At 37.8% G+C, this 15,305-nt stretch overlaps 1 protein-coding gene across 4 annotated transcripts in view; it reads right to left on the reverse strand.

Annotated features, from left to right (window-relative positions):
• The window catches only part of HEATR5A (HEAT repeat containing 5A), a 141,367-nt gene that overhangs the window by 119,677 nt on the left and 6,385 nt on the right, over positions 1 to 15,305 (reverse strand). For all 4 annotated transcript variants that reach the window (XM_049897447.1, XM_049897448.1, XM_049897449.1 and 1 more), the window contains exon 2: positions 1,447 to 1,643. In XM_049897447.1, coding sequence (XP_049753404.1) covers positions 1,447 to 1,581 — 135 coding nt within the window. In that variant the 5' untranslated portion in view covers positions 1,582 to 1,643. The remainder of the gene's footprint in view (positions 1 to 1,446; positions 1,644 to 15,305) is intronic.

A 15,305-nucleotide genomic window follows, 5' to 3' on the forward strand; every position in this document is an offset into this window, starting at 1 on the left:
GTTTCTTCTAAATCCTTCTTATGTTTGAAAGGTAGAGCAAATTTCTATTTTCACTAGCGCTTCTTACCTATTATTAAACCTTCCTTTCCCATCTGGGAAACCCTGGGGGTGTAGTAGTGCTACGGCTGCTAACCAAAGGGTCAGCAGTTCAAATTCGCCAGGTGCTCCTTGGAAACTCTATGGGGCAGTTCTGCTCTGTCCTGTAGGGTTGCTATGAGTCAGAATCGACTTGACGACAGCACTGGGTTTGTTTTTTTGGTTTTTCCCCATCTGTACCTATTTACATAAATAAAGCAGTAACCTATAACCAGAGCTGACCTTTTAATAGTTGCCTACTTCATTCAGACCTTTTTCAAAGTTGAGTGAGATGTTTTTCTTTTTGCAAGCTGATGCACACAAACACCTATAATGTTACTCCATTTTATTCATCTACTCTGAGAAAAAGGAGTATAGAATGTCATTACAAAGGTAATGGTATGTAGGTGCTGAGTCCTAAAATTGCACAATGAGATATTCATTAAGTATATTTTTTTTTTTATAGGTTCTCGTCCCGTGTTAAATTCAAAATGTCTTCATGAGTAGTATTTTTGCTTCACTTTTGCATTACATATGGTATTGTAATTATGTAAAAGAATGTCCTTTTTTCTAGGAGATGTATGCTAAAATATTTGGAAGTAACGCATCACCTTGCACGGCTCAGTAAATCACTCACTTAATCAAATACGACAAATGAATGTAGGTGAAGGGTATGAGTGACCATTTTTCTTTTCTGTACTCATTTCATGACCTTTTAATAGGGAACATTTATTTGAAGCCACTTCAGTTCATTACTTCCCTTAAAGACTTCACATCTTTTTAAAAGTGAAACTACCGTTGCATTATTTAGCACTAAACTGCACCAGGGCTTCATGCATATGGAGGAATATAAGGTACATAACATAATGAAAATGAAATCGGATACAATGTGGTTTACAGTAAGTGTTTCGTATATTTTTCTCAAGTAATACCAAAAATAAAGGAGTCCTGGTGGTACAATGGTTAAGCACTTGGCTGCTAACCAAAAGGTCAGCCGTTTGAATCCACCAGCCACTCCACAGGAGAAAATGTGGCAGTCAGCTTCCATAGCGATTATAGCCTTTGAAACCCTAGGGGGCAGTTCTACTCTGTCCTACAGGGTTACTATGAGTCAGATCAACTTCATGGTAAAAACACTGGCTAATTTCCACTTTTTTTTTTAAACACAGCAAACTTCTACTTGTAATATTAAAAATGAAAATTTTTTTGGCAAAAGAAAGATTACTACATTTCATTATAGTCTTAACAAAAGTCTAGCATTTTAAAGCTAATTTTAAGTTTTCTGTACAGAAACAGAAAAGCAAACCAAAGGGATTAAATATTATCCAGCACTTAATAAAAAAAATAAACAGCTTTTGTAATTTTACCTACCCTGCTACTTGCTAGCAAGAGCTTCTCCAAATATCTCAACCACTCAAAAATAAACTCTGCCTTCTGAACTTCACCTAATTGACTGCATGCTTCTTCATTCAGCAGTAAGCTATGAGCTAATTCCATTCCTTGCATAAAATTTATCTGGCCACGATTCTTCTCATTAAACTTCAGTCAATACATCTAAGGACGAAAATCTGCAAAAGAGGAAAAAAACTTATTTTAAAAGGAGAGTGAGAAGGAAGGCAATCACAGGATTTAGACGGAGGTGGTGGCTGCATAATACTGTCAATGTACTAAATGCCACTACACTGTTTACTTAGAAATGGTTAATTTTATGTTATTTCACCTCCATTAAAAAATAATTTTTTAAAAAAGGGAAAGCAATCATAACACTAGAAGTCTTTTACAGAAGGGCAGGCAGAAAGAATAATCACACATATATATACATCTCTTATAATTACTCCAGGGTGAAAGCAGGAAAATCCCAATACTGAGCTCTAGTTAGCTGACACAAAATCCACATTTGTATTCTTCGTATGAGCTTATATGCACAAATTTGCTAAAATAGGACATCCCAAATACCTGGAAATTTTAAGGTTCGTAAGACTACTCAGTGTTAGGTTTTTGGTTTTCTTTCTCGAAATGCCTTTTTACTGAAATAGGCCATGATGCATACTAACAAATGACCAAATATCCAGACCACCTACTAAAATTTCATAGTAAAGCTAGGCTTTTGCTTAGGTACATGCCCTGTCTTCAGCTGGAGATCCAAACCAAAAGATGATTGACTTATTCCCATTAGGATCTGTTCCCCATGCCTAATAAAGAGCTGCTTAAAGTTTTAGGTTGAGTTCCGTCACAACCGATAGATATGCTCCTTATCTCTGTGAGCCTTGTCGTGAAAGCAAGCTGTTTTTGAAGGCACTTGGACGGATGGTGCCCAGGGGTTGTAGCAGTGAAGATCATTTCTGCTCTGACCCAGATTCAATGTAGGCTTTGCTTTTGTTGTAGCAAATAATCAACAGAAGACAGAGGAGGTTTTTCTGGTTTTGTTTTTTATCTATCAGTATCTCCTGGGTACTCCTCAACGTCTTACCAGAGCATACATAACATATAAATGTGTGCACATATGTGTGTATTTGTAAGATGGCGTTATGACTATGGAACTGGATTTTTATTTTTAGGAAGTGCATGCTCAAGTATACAGCAGTAAGGTGTCATGTAACTCACTTTCAAATGGTTTAGTAAGTTAATCAGCTATAAAATCTGGGGAAATATTAACAGTTGAATGTAGATAGTGGATATATGGGGGATCATTTTAGTATTCAATTTTTCTGTATTTTTGAAAGATTACAATAAAATGTTGGAAAAAATTATTTAAGCTAGAAATCAAAAAAGACAAAATGGCTTTTAAAAAAATCACTGTTACTATTTACAGGGATAGCAGCTATCATCAGGAACATTAAACAACAGAGAAGGCTTCATATATACAAAAGACGGACACTCCTGTTCACTATTCATTTACATTATTTGCCAACTTTTCCATGGGTATTTAAGGAGTTCCTGGGTGGAGCAAACAGTTAAGCACGTGACTACCAGCAGAAAGGTTGGTGGTTTGAACCCACCCAGAGACACCTTGAAAGTAAGGACTGGTGATCTGCTTCTGAAAGGTCAGAGTCTTGAAAACCCAATGCAGCCGTTCTACTCTACACACACAGGGTCACCATGAGTCAGAATTGACTCCCCAGCAACTAACAATGATGGTGTTAGTTTTTCAACTCCTACTCTTTATCCTATTTATGACCTATGACTTGGGTCAATATTCTAGATTCTGACCATGACACTGCCCCAGAGGCCAAAGAGTATTTTCTGTACTAGTTACCAGTCTTCTTCTCCCACCCCCGACTATCTTCTCAAGCCTGCATGCTGGGCTGTGGCGGTGTGCTGCGTTCTGGGTTGTCCCTTCCCCATTAGTCCTGCCTAATACCACCCATGACCTGGTATTAAAAGTCCTTAAAAAAAAAAAAAAAGTACGTCTTAGGTTATTTTCGGAAATACCATTCTTTTAAATAAGTAAATGAACTGGCCAAAATATACACAGTTAATAATAAAATCAATAAATGCTAAGAAATAACATCTGGAAGAAACCTACTAAGTTCACAGAAGGTGAAAAGTAAGTTTGCACTCAGTATCTATGATTGAGGAAAAAAATAACAGCATCATAAAGAAAATTTCTTGCAACCGCCAGTGCAAATCAAAGTCCTATCTTAAGAATCAAATTACCCTTTCTGGAGGTCATTAGGACTGCTGAAGAGACATTTTTTTCCTTAGGCAGCAGCAATATTGTGGTGTAAAATGATCTATCAAGAAGCAAAATAGCTAACACAATGTAATAATAAATTATTCAGTGTAAAGCTTGAGATCAGAAGCAGGGCATAAAGTTATCTCAAATATCCTCAACACATTCTTCACATAAATTACTCTTAAAGAAAGTAGACTTTTCATATTGGTAACCCTGTAGCAAAATCGTCACATCTAAAATGCATCTATGTCCACGCAGGCACTATAAATGTGATAAGCAAATACATTTTACAAACAAAGATGTTGCTGCTTTTACTTGAAGTCTCATTTTAGGAAGAATACAAGTACAGTCAGTGTTATCTCCTATATGTTTTAATACAACCAAAACCCTATAGCTACATATGCCCAAAGAATGCTTATTTTTCTAATCTTTCTGTTATTTTCCAATTTTATGTTCCTGTTGACGTTATAAAGTGATTCGTTTTTAAAAAGCAGACACATCTGGGGGTCCAGCGGAGGCAGCCCCTCTCCCCCAGCATGCATGCATGACCAACTGCAGAGCCCAGGAGAGATGCCCACTTCTCACTGGGGAGCAGACGGTGTCTGGGGGGTGGAAGACTTAGCCAGTTGTGCCTTCAAAGTGCCCTCTACTCCTCTCCCTCTGGGTACCTAGCTTCTACCTGCACCTTAGCTTTTGGGACACTCCCACCTTATTAAAGGTAGATTTCCCTCAAAAAAAAAAAAAAAAAAAAAGGCAGACGCAATTAGCAATATAAATATATTGCTCAAAGAATGGTCATTTGCTACTTGGAAAAACAAATTTCATAAAACAGCTTTTCCAACTGCAATGCCAGACATTATTTTTAACAGCAGCTAACGTAGGGTCGCTATGAGTCGGAATCAACTTGATGGCAGTGGGTTTGGTTTTTGGTTAATACTTACTGACTGCTTACTATATTCTAGCCAGTGTTCTGGGTGCTTTACATTTATTTTCTTGAATAATCCACTAAACTATACAATGAGGTTAGCTGCAGAGGAAGAAACTGAGGCACAGAGTAGCTAAATAGTTCTCCTAAGGTCACATAACTAGTACACCTAACAATGATGACCCCAAATATATGTACTTTAACCAGTATATTATGCTGCTGCCTTTTTCATCAAATCAAGCCCCTCACACATCCTAGATGCTAGCCATCTTTAAAAAGCTTAGAATTTGTAGAGAATTTGTGGGTAGTACATAAGTACAGAGTCCCCGGGTGGTGCAAAGAGTTAACATGCTGCCTATCTGGCTGCTAACCAAAAGGGTGGCAGTTTGAGTCCACTCAGAGGCATCTCAGAAGAACGCCCTGGTGATGTAGTTCCAAAAAATCAGCCATTGAAAACCCTATGGAGCACAGTTCTACTCTCACACACATAGAGTTGTTATGAATCAGAGTTGGCTCTATGACAATTGGGTACAGAACTACAGAATGTTAACAGTGTTTCCCAAGCATATAATGCTAGGTTCCCTGTTTCAAACAATTTGGGAGAAGAAAATATACTTTGATGGTTATGAGAGTGGGGAGGGAGGAAGGGAGACGGGTATTCACTAATTAGACAGTAAACAAAAACTATTTTAGGTGAAGGGAAAGACAATACACAATACAGGAGAGGTCAGCACAAGTGGACTAAACGAAAAGCAAAGAAGTTTCCTGAACAAACCCAATGCTTCAAAGGCCAGAGTAGCAGGGGCAGGGGTTTGGGGACCACGGTTTCAGGGGACATCTAGGTCAACTGGCATAATAAAATCTATTAAGAAAACATTCTGCATCCCACTTTTTTGAGTGGCATCTGGGGTCTTAAATGCTAGCAAGTGGCCATCTAAGTCAATTGGTCTTAATCAACCTGGAGCAAAGGAGAATGAAGAACACCAAAGACACAAGGTAATTATGAGCCCAAGAGACAGAAAGGACCACATAAACCAGAGACTCCATCAGCCTCAGACCAGAAGAACTAGGTGGTGCCCAGCTACAACCGATGACTGCCCTGACAAGAACACAACAAAGAATCCCTAATGAAAAAGAGCAGTGGGATGCAGACCTCAAATTCTCTTAAAAAGACCAGGCTTAACGGTCTGACAGACTAGGAAGGATCCTGGAGGTCATGGTTCCCAGACCTTCCTTTGCCCAACACTGGGACCATTCCCAAAGCCAACTCTTCAGACAGGGATTGGACTGGACTATAAGACAGAAAATGATACTGCTGAGGAGTGAGCTTCTCGGCTCAAGTAGACACATGAGACTACGTAGGCAGCTCCTGTCTAGAGGGGAGATGAGAAGGCAGAGGGGAACAAAAGCTGGCTGACTAGACAGCGGAGTATAGGACGGAGAGAAGGAGTGTGCTGTCTCATTAGGGAGAGAGCAAACAGGAGTACATGGCAAGGTGCGTGTAAGATTTTGTATTAAGGCAAAGTTACAGTGTTTTTTATATGTGTGTGTGTTCTAACCCTTAAGACTTCTCAGGGTATTTAATAGAGCTCATGTGTACTATGAATCTCCATGAATGCAATATAAAGTATTAACCAAAACGTTACCAGCACAGTAACTTCCAGACCTAGGTAAACCACTCCAAGGAGAAACATTTAACATACATCTGTTAGGATCACTTTTCATATGTTTTTATAAGCTACACAAGAGCATTAGTCCATTACTTTACAGGCAACATATGTGCTTACCCTAAAGCCAGTAACTAAAGTCCTTAGGCACTTTTTAGACCTAAGCTCTCAGGGACACTCTTTACTTCTTTGGTAATACTGCCTTACTTTGTGTATGATACATACTCCTAGTGCCTCAGTCATCATTTTCATCCCTGAAGTCTTGTGTTGAGAAAAGCAGGCACAGGTACTAAGGCAGTGCCCAAACCATGCTTCTCAAACCAAGATAAATAATCCCAACAGTATGCCATAAAATAAACATGGTGCAGATTACTGGAGGATCAAATTTTACTTAAAGACTTGCCCCTGATATTAATTTAAAACATTATTTTATATTAAAACAAACATGCATTTAACATGCAATAACCAAAAAAACAAAACCCAAACTTGTTGCTGTCAAGTCGATTCCGACTCATAGCAACCCTACTAGAAGGCAAAATTAATAAAATGTTTCATGATAAAAATGTTAAGACCTCAAAGAAATTCTGAAATGACACTACAGCTTTAGACTTCCTTTAACAAAATCACTCCCCTCTGCTGGTAAGAATACCACAGTTTAATGGAAAAGTTTAAGAACCACTAAACTACTAATAAATTGAACTATGTTAAACTGCAGTCTTGATAGGTCAAACGCAGACCATTTCATGATTCAATATAAATAAGTGTGCTCAGTCTTCAAAGATCAGGCATAGTGTAGGAGAGAACGCACTTTACACGGGATGCTTTCAAATGGCTCTCTATTCTTAAACCCAGTGACTCTGTTGGCCTAGAATAACAACAACAACAAAAAAAGAATAATACATAAGTATAAATATTGTTGACTACTCAGAGAAAAGGAACCACCAGGGACCAGTTTTCCAGGGCCAGAGTAATTTACTCCAAAGCCATCTCCAAGAGCAGTTCTCAACCATATTATCAACAACAGCTAATTTCCATCTAAAAGTGATTTAATATCAAATTTATCTAGCAAGGTAGTGTAAGCACCTTCAACAACAAAAACAAAACAAAACAAAAAACATTGGTTATGCCAGTCCCTTAAAAGTGCAGTGCTAACATAATTTTCTCTATCTAGGGCTTATAGGTCTATTTTGGTAAAGGTAGGAACATACGTTGAAATTTACAGGGGGTAAAGTCTTCCCAATCTTTTTGGTCATTTCAGTTTCTTAAAATGATATATTATGTCATTTTGAAAAGAGAAAAGGTAGAAATCACAAATAACCAAATTGAACATCGGACATATGTTAGGTTTGTTGGTCTGGTTGGTTAGTTTTTCTCCCCTAGAACAGGAAAGGAACGATATGCAAAATGAACAAGTCACTAAGCAGTAAATAGAATTAATTCCTGAATATATTCAATGCTTAAAATTTTGAAATATTTTTCATACTTAAATTTCAATTATTTCTTTAATCGCTTCTTCAAAAGTCATCATACCAACTTCAACTCAGCTTTGTTTCTCAGCTTTGTTTCAAAACCAAAAAACCTCTCAAGAATCTTCCACACTTCAGGAAGCAGAACTCTTAAAATCAAAACCTTTCCAAAAATAATTACCTTTAATCTAGGAAGAAGCTGGATCATTCTATTCTGACCTCAGGTTCCCATTTGTGATTCAGGGTTTGCAAAATTATAGGTTACAAAATAGGAACTCACAGGGTACACAGAGCATTAGGTCATACCCGAGATGGTGCTTAAGGAAGACTGTCCTCTGTGAGAAAACAAGGTCTTTTTTTGTTGTGTGCTGCTAAGCGGTTTCCAACTCCAAGTGACCCTTTATGACAGAGTAGAACTGCCCCATAGGGTTTCCTAGGCTGTAATCTTTACAGGAACAGATCACTATGTCTTTTTGTTTTCTCCCTGGGAGGCCCTGGTGGGTTCCAACTACCAATCAGGCACTTAAGAGTTGCTCCACCAGAGCTCCTTAGTACAATACTTTAAATACTTCTAGGCACAGTCTAAAAGTTTATAATTTTGATGTTCTTTAATAGTTACTATCTTGATGATTTTTTAATCTTGTCTGTATTTATTCCATCTATTTATCTGAAATATCTTGCTTCTTTCTTTCCATAATAAGCTCACTTACTTTAAAATTCAGCCATAAATTCACTTTCTTCAGGAAGTCTTTCATGGTTAATTCTCCTCCAGTACTATCTCCTTTTGGTATATATTTTTTTCCATTATTATATTTATGTTTTTTAAAATGATGTTTGGCTTCTCTAGTCAGTTAGATTATGAGATTTTCCAAATTATGATTCAAAAATTTTAACAATGATTATTAGGAAAGTAGCACTATGGATAATGTTTTCTTTTCTCTGGTCTCCAAATTTTCAGTGATGTGGTTTAAAAACTTTTTAAATGAAACAAAACCAACGAACAAACTAAGTTTCTGTTAGATTCTTAACATCTAAAATTCACAATACCATTTGTTACCATCATCTTGGTAAAATCACAGATGGGGAAGGCTCTAGTATAGCCTGCTGCAGTTTGTGGCTATGCCCTTCGCGTTCCCAACAGACTACCAAATCACAAAAAGATGATATTTACTATTTGCCGAGGCAGGAACATTTTAGGGGCTTAACTTATATTAACACTAATTATCACAAGGAGGAAAGGAAGGAAGGTATTACTGATCCCCATTTTGTGGATGAGGAAATAATTAAGATGCCCGTAAGTAGTAGAGCTCACTTCTTTTCCTCAATGCTAGATACCCTTTCCATATGGAGGAAAAAAAGGAAAGAAAAACAGTCTTTGACATTAAGATGTAATGAATGAACAGAGCTTTGAAAACAAAACACCTTTTAGTAAATCATAAAATCGGCTCCATCTCCTGATCCCTCCAAGTATAAGGGTCAAACAATTAAAAAGGGAGGGTTGAGAAAATACCAAAAAGAACAACACAGATGAAGTGAGCAAACTGTTCAAATTAAAGGAAGCTAAGCATGTCAAAATAACAGAACTATACCAAACAATGCAGACTAAACAAACAAAATAAAAACCTGTTGCCATCTAATTGATTCCAATTCACAGGGACACAGCTGCCTGGAAAAAAAAAAAAAACAAAAATACCACACCAAAGTTGAGTCTACATCAACTGCATTGGAATTTACAGGGGCTGGTGTGCTACAATAAATGGATTATTTTATCTAATTCTCACACCACCATAAAATAACTACTAGCATCATTCCTATTTTCTAAACGAGAATACTGAGACTTAGACAATTTAGATTGATTTTAATAAGAGATTAGGGTTCACTACTGGTTAAGAAACAGGCTGCTAGCCAAAGGCTGGCAGTCTGAATCCTCCATCCGCTCTTTGGAAACTATGGGGCAGTTCTACTCTGTCCTATAGGATCGCTATGAGTTGGAATTGACTTGACAGCAACGGAGTTTGGGTACGCTCATATAACCCACCTAATAAACTGGATAAGAAACATTTATCTTGACATTATTTTTACATAAACCCTAAACAACTGAGAATGACTTCAGAAAACAGGAAAATTTCTGACAATGAAATCAAACCTCTATGCTATTATTTTGCATGGATTTAATCCCAGACTTTCTAGCCCAATTCTCTATTATAAAAAAACCCATAAAATAAATTAGTTCTCATACATGTTAATACTTTAAAATGTTAACCGAACAATACTGATTTAAGCTCAATAAGAAATCATTTGACTTAGCTACAGGGTTCAAAATTCCCCCCCAAAACCCAAACTCACTGCCACCGAGTTGAGGCTGACTTATAGCAACCCTATAGTACAGAACAGAACAGCCCCATAGGGTTTCCAAGGAGCGGCTGGTGGATTCGAACTATCAACCTTTTGGCTAGCAGCCGCGCTCTTAACCACTGTGCCACCAGGGCTCCGTTTAAAATTACATTAAATCCAAACATGTTAAGTAAAAAACTTGTATATCCAATACGGAGAAGATTCTAGAAAAACTGATAGTTTCATATATGAATAGTCTCAGTTCAAACAAGTTCAACTCTTTTGAAAAACAATATATAAGAAGTCATAAAAGTATGAAAATTGATGTTTAGCTTTTGAAAATTCATGCTAAAGAAAGAAAAAGGAAAAAAGCATAAAAATATTGATTACTGCATTATAAAAGTGAAAACTGGAAATTTACAAGTCCAACATGAGCGAAATGGTTAAAGTTTAACATATTCAAAGAATATTAGGATCTCAATAAAAATTGTAATTATGAAAACTAAATGGCAACTACAGAATTTCTAATGTTGACAAAGTCCTGTAAGCAAAGCAGTGTTTCCCAAACAGTGATTGGTAAAATAATAGTTTCAAAGAATGAGAGCAAACACCGGGGGGATCAAAGTCCGAATACTTCTGAGAAATGACTAGTTGGCAGTTTTATTTACACTAAAGCTTCTTCATTAATATAATATGGTAATGGGCATTACAGACAGTCAATAGGGAGTACAGATACAGCATTTGATGTTTCTCAATAGGTTTTAACTATACACCTCTCCCCCAACGTTTCTTATTTTGACAGGGAATCTTGTGGAATTGCTGTTCCACAGAACATAATCTTAGTAATGCTACTCTAAAGTAAAAAGTTTAAGATAATTATAGGTCAAAAGACATAAAATTTCCTTGTTTTTCATACTATGATAGGATTTTTATTATGTAACATGAAGATATGTAACAAATCAAATTACCCAACATTCAGAATCCTAAATACAAGCAGATAGAATCTTCTGTTAGCTACTCCTGGAATATAAGTAAGGAATGTAACAGTTTTAATCAACCTGGTACATTCATGACTCATTAGTTCACATAAAAAATTGTGCTATTCATACTTTTAAAATGTTACACATACACACCCTTCTCCAACTAAAAATGCGTTGTTGCATCATAAATTTTAAACTCTGATTTTTGGAATTCTAAACACAAATTCCATACAATCAACTTAATCCATGTTTCTTAAGTCATGCCACAAAAGCCTAATGTATGCCAAACGTAGCACAAGTATTGTATTTTAATATACCATGAAAATACATTCAGAGTACCAAGATTCCAAGAATATTTCCTATAAACTTGGTTTGGTAAGAGGTGGGAGAATGCTGCTTATCATTACTGTATACACAAGCCAATGGGAACAGCAAATACATTTCCAAGAACTGGTGGGGAGCACATCTCCTAAGACAGTGAACTTAGGATGGGATGGAAAAGAAGGAGATATAGGACATGGAATTTAAAAGTTAGAGTGAGGAAGGGGCCAGAAGTGGGGATTGAATTCACTTTCCCTTCTTTAAAAAAAGAAAATACAACAGGTCAGTGTCAGGGATGAGAACAGCAGAAACTGATAGAATCCAGTGAAGGAGAGATTGCTAGTGGGGGCCCAATTAAAGTGTAGCTGTTTTTGGCAATTTTTCCAAATTATGAAAGACAAAACCCAGGAAGTGTAAAAGGAAGTGTTCTCGGGGGCACGACAGGGCAGTAGGAACCAACCCTAATAAGGCAGCGATAGGAAAAGGAACTAACATTTTTTGAGGATCTCCTGACTAGATCCTTTTTATTCACTATCTTATGTAATCCTCACAGCACTGTAACTTAGGTACTGTAATTCTCATTTTATAGGTGAGGATAGCGAGCTAAGGAATCTGTCCAAGGTCAAAATGCTCTTTAAGTGGCATAAAGATGATAATGCCCGTGTCTGTCTACTTTTAATGTCCATGTTTCTTCAACTGCTTCATATAGTCTCTAATTGCTGCTATTAATGACTTCATTACTGCCACAGCTGCTGAAGCATCAAATTCATATAGTAACTGTGGTCTTCTTTCTTATCATTTCATTCTCCTCTCATGTCTCCAGTACTTCACAGCTTTTTGCTAAAGTGTTAGGTCTTCTAGAGACACCAGCTTCCAGAGGGCCCTGCCCATCTAGTCAGTAAATCGATACGTACTAACAATATTAGTTTAATCTTAGGCTACTCTTGACAAATTTTTATCACTCTTCATTCCACACAACTTTCCCATCTCTCCCTGGGAATGAAGCTCTCATTCTGGACATGTAATGTGCCAGAAGGCAGATTTTAAAATAACAAGAATTTTACTTACTTTGTATCTTCCACCTCACTCAACTTAAAGTCACTATCTCACAATTTTACTACTTGGCACACAGTTGAGAATCCAATAACAGGAAGTAAACAAACAATAAAATCTACACAACAATTAGTTGTTTCAAAACTCATGGATTTTACTGACAAGTCTCCTGGTCCCTCAAAGCCTATTCATTCTTAGTTTAGACATGACTAATAATCCAGCTATCTGGATTCTGGCTAGGGCAGAGTAGAGAACCACATTAAAAGCGAAATGAAGGTCAACACCTCACCAACAACAAAAAAAAAAACAAATAATCCCATTAAGAAATGGGAAAAGAATATGAACAGACACTTAACCAAAGAAGAATTTCAGGCTCCTAACAAACACGAGAAGAAATGCTCGCGATCATCAGCAATTAGAGAGATGCATATCAAAATACACCGAGATACCATTTCACCCTGACTTTACAGGCATTAAAAACAAAATAAATGTTAGTGACGATGTAGGGAAACTAGAACTCTTATACACTGCTGGTAGGAACGTAAAATGGTACAACCACTATGGAAAACGGTACGCTGCTTCCTCAAAAAGCTGGAAATAGAAATACCAAATGACCCAACAATCCACCCCTAGGTATATATCCTAAAGAAATAAGGGCCATGACACAACAGACATGTGCACACCCATGCTCACTACAGCATTATTCACAATAGCAAAAAGGTAGAAACAACCTAAGTGCCTATCAAAAGATGAATGGACCGATAAACTGTGGTACATATATACAATGGCATGCTATGCAACAATAAAGGATAATGATGAATCCATGAAGTACCTCACAACATGGATGAATCTGGAGGGCATCATGCTGAGTGAAAAAGTCAATCACACACACAAAAAAACATTGTATGAAACCGCTTTTATAAAGAAACAACAGATAGTTTACACACAGGGAGAAAAAAAAAAACAAAACTCTCTGATGGTTACCAGGAGAGGGAAGAGGAGGGAGGGAAAATTACCAAAGAGACAGTAAACAAAGAGTTAATACAGTGAAGGGAAAGCCAATACACAATATGGGAGAAGTCAGCACAACATGATCAAGGTAAGTGAGGACACTCAGAAGAAAGCAGGAATAAAAGAGGCACAGTGGTAAAGGGCTCGGCTGCTAACCAAGGGTTGGCAATTCAAATCCAACAGCCGCTCCTCGGAAACCTCTGGAGCGTTTCTACTCTGTCTATACCATCACTATGAGGGGATAGACTAGATGGCAACAGGTTTGGTTTGGTTTTTGGAACGGTAACTACTATAGTGTAGAAAATACTGCAACAATGTTGTTGTTGTTAGGTGCCATCAAGTTGGTTCCAACCCATGGCAACCCTATGCACAACAGAACGAAACACTGCCTGGTCCTGAGCCATCCTCACAATTGTTGTTATGCTTGAGATCACTGATGCAGCCACTGTGGCAATCCACCTCGTTGAGGGTCTTCCTCTCTTCCGCTGACCCTGTACTACGCCAAGCATGATGTCCTTCTCCAGGAACTGATCCCTCCTGACAACATGTCCAAAGTATATAAAATGCAGTCTTGCCATCCTTGCTTCCAAGGAGCACTCTGGTTGTACTTCCTCCAAGACAGATTTGTTCGTTCTTTTGGCAGTCCACGGTATATTCAATATTTTTCGCTAACATCACAATTCAAAGGCATCAACTCTTCTTCGGTCCTCCTTATTCACTGTCCAGCTTTCACATGCATATGATGCAATTGAAAATACCACGGCTTGGGTCAGGCGCACCTTAGTCTTCAAGGTGACATCTCTGCTCTTCGACACTTTGAAGAGGTCCTTTGCAGCAGATTTGCCCAATGCAATGCGTCTTTTGATTTCTTCACTGCTGCTTCCACGGCTGTTGATTGTGGATCCAAGTAAAATGAAATCCTTGGCAACTTCAATCTTTTCTCCGTTTACCATGATGTTGCTCATTGGTCCAGTTGTGAGGATTTTTGTTTTCCTTATGTTGAGGTGCAATCCATAGTGAAGGCCGTGGCCTTTGATGTTCATCAGTAAGTGCTTCAAGTCCTCTTCACTTTCAGCAAGAAAGGTTGTGTCATCTGCATAACGCAGGTTGTTAATGAGTCTTCCTCCAATCCTGATGCCCTGTTCTTCTTCATAGGGTCCACCTTCTTGTATTATTTGTTCAGCATACAGATTAAATAGGTACGGTGAAGGAATACAGCCCTGACGCACACCTTTCCTGACTTTAAACCAGTCAGTATCCCCTTGTTCTGTCCGAACACTGCAACAATAGAGTCAACAAATAATCTACAAATGGAAACACAGATATGCCCAGAGGTGAGGGAGGGGTTAAGGAAACACTCCCATTGGCAGATAACAGGTTCGGAGGTGGAAATTTCTAAATACACGACTGTAGATGCTCCTGAAATATTAATACAGACAGCAGAGCACACAAGCGGCATAATCAGGGAAACCTCCAAAATATAACTAAATACCTCATGGGATGAAGTTCCCAGGCTTGAAGGCAATGGACCACAGACTTGAGGGACATCTACACCAACTAGCACAACATAGTTCTTAAAGACATTGTTACATTCAACTTTGGAGAGTAGCCTCCGGGGTCTTAAAAGCTTGCAAGTAGCCATCTAAGATACAAGTATTGTTTTTTTCTAGTCCAGAGCAAAAAAAAAAAAAAAAACCAAACCCATTGCCACTGAGTTGATTTCGACTCATAGTAACCCTATAGGACAGAGAAGAACTGCCCCATACGGTTTCCAAGTAGCGCCGGGTAGATTGGAAA

The sequence above is a fragment of the Elephas maximus genome, chromosome 10, assembly GCF_024166365.1.
Source record: "Elephas maximus indicus isolate mEleMax1 chromosome 10, mEleMax1 primary haplotype, whole genome shotgun sequence".
Lineage (NCBI taxonomy): Eukaryota > Metazoa > Chordata > Mammalia > Proboscidea > Elephantidae > Elephas > Elephas maximus.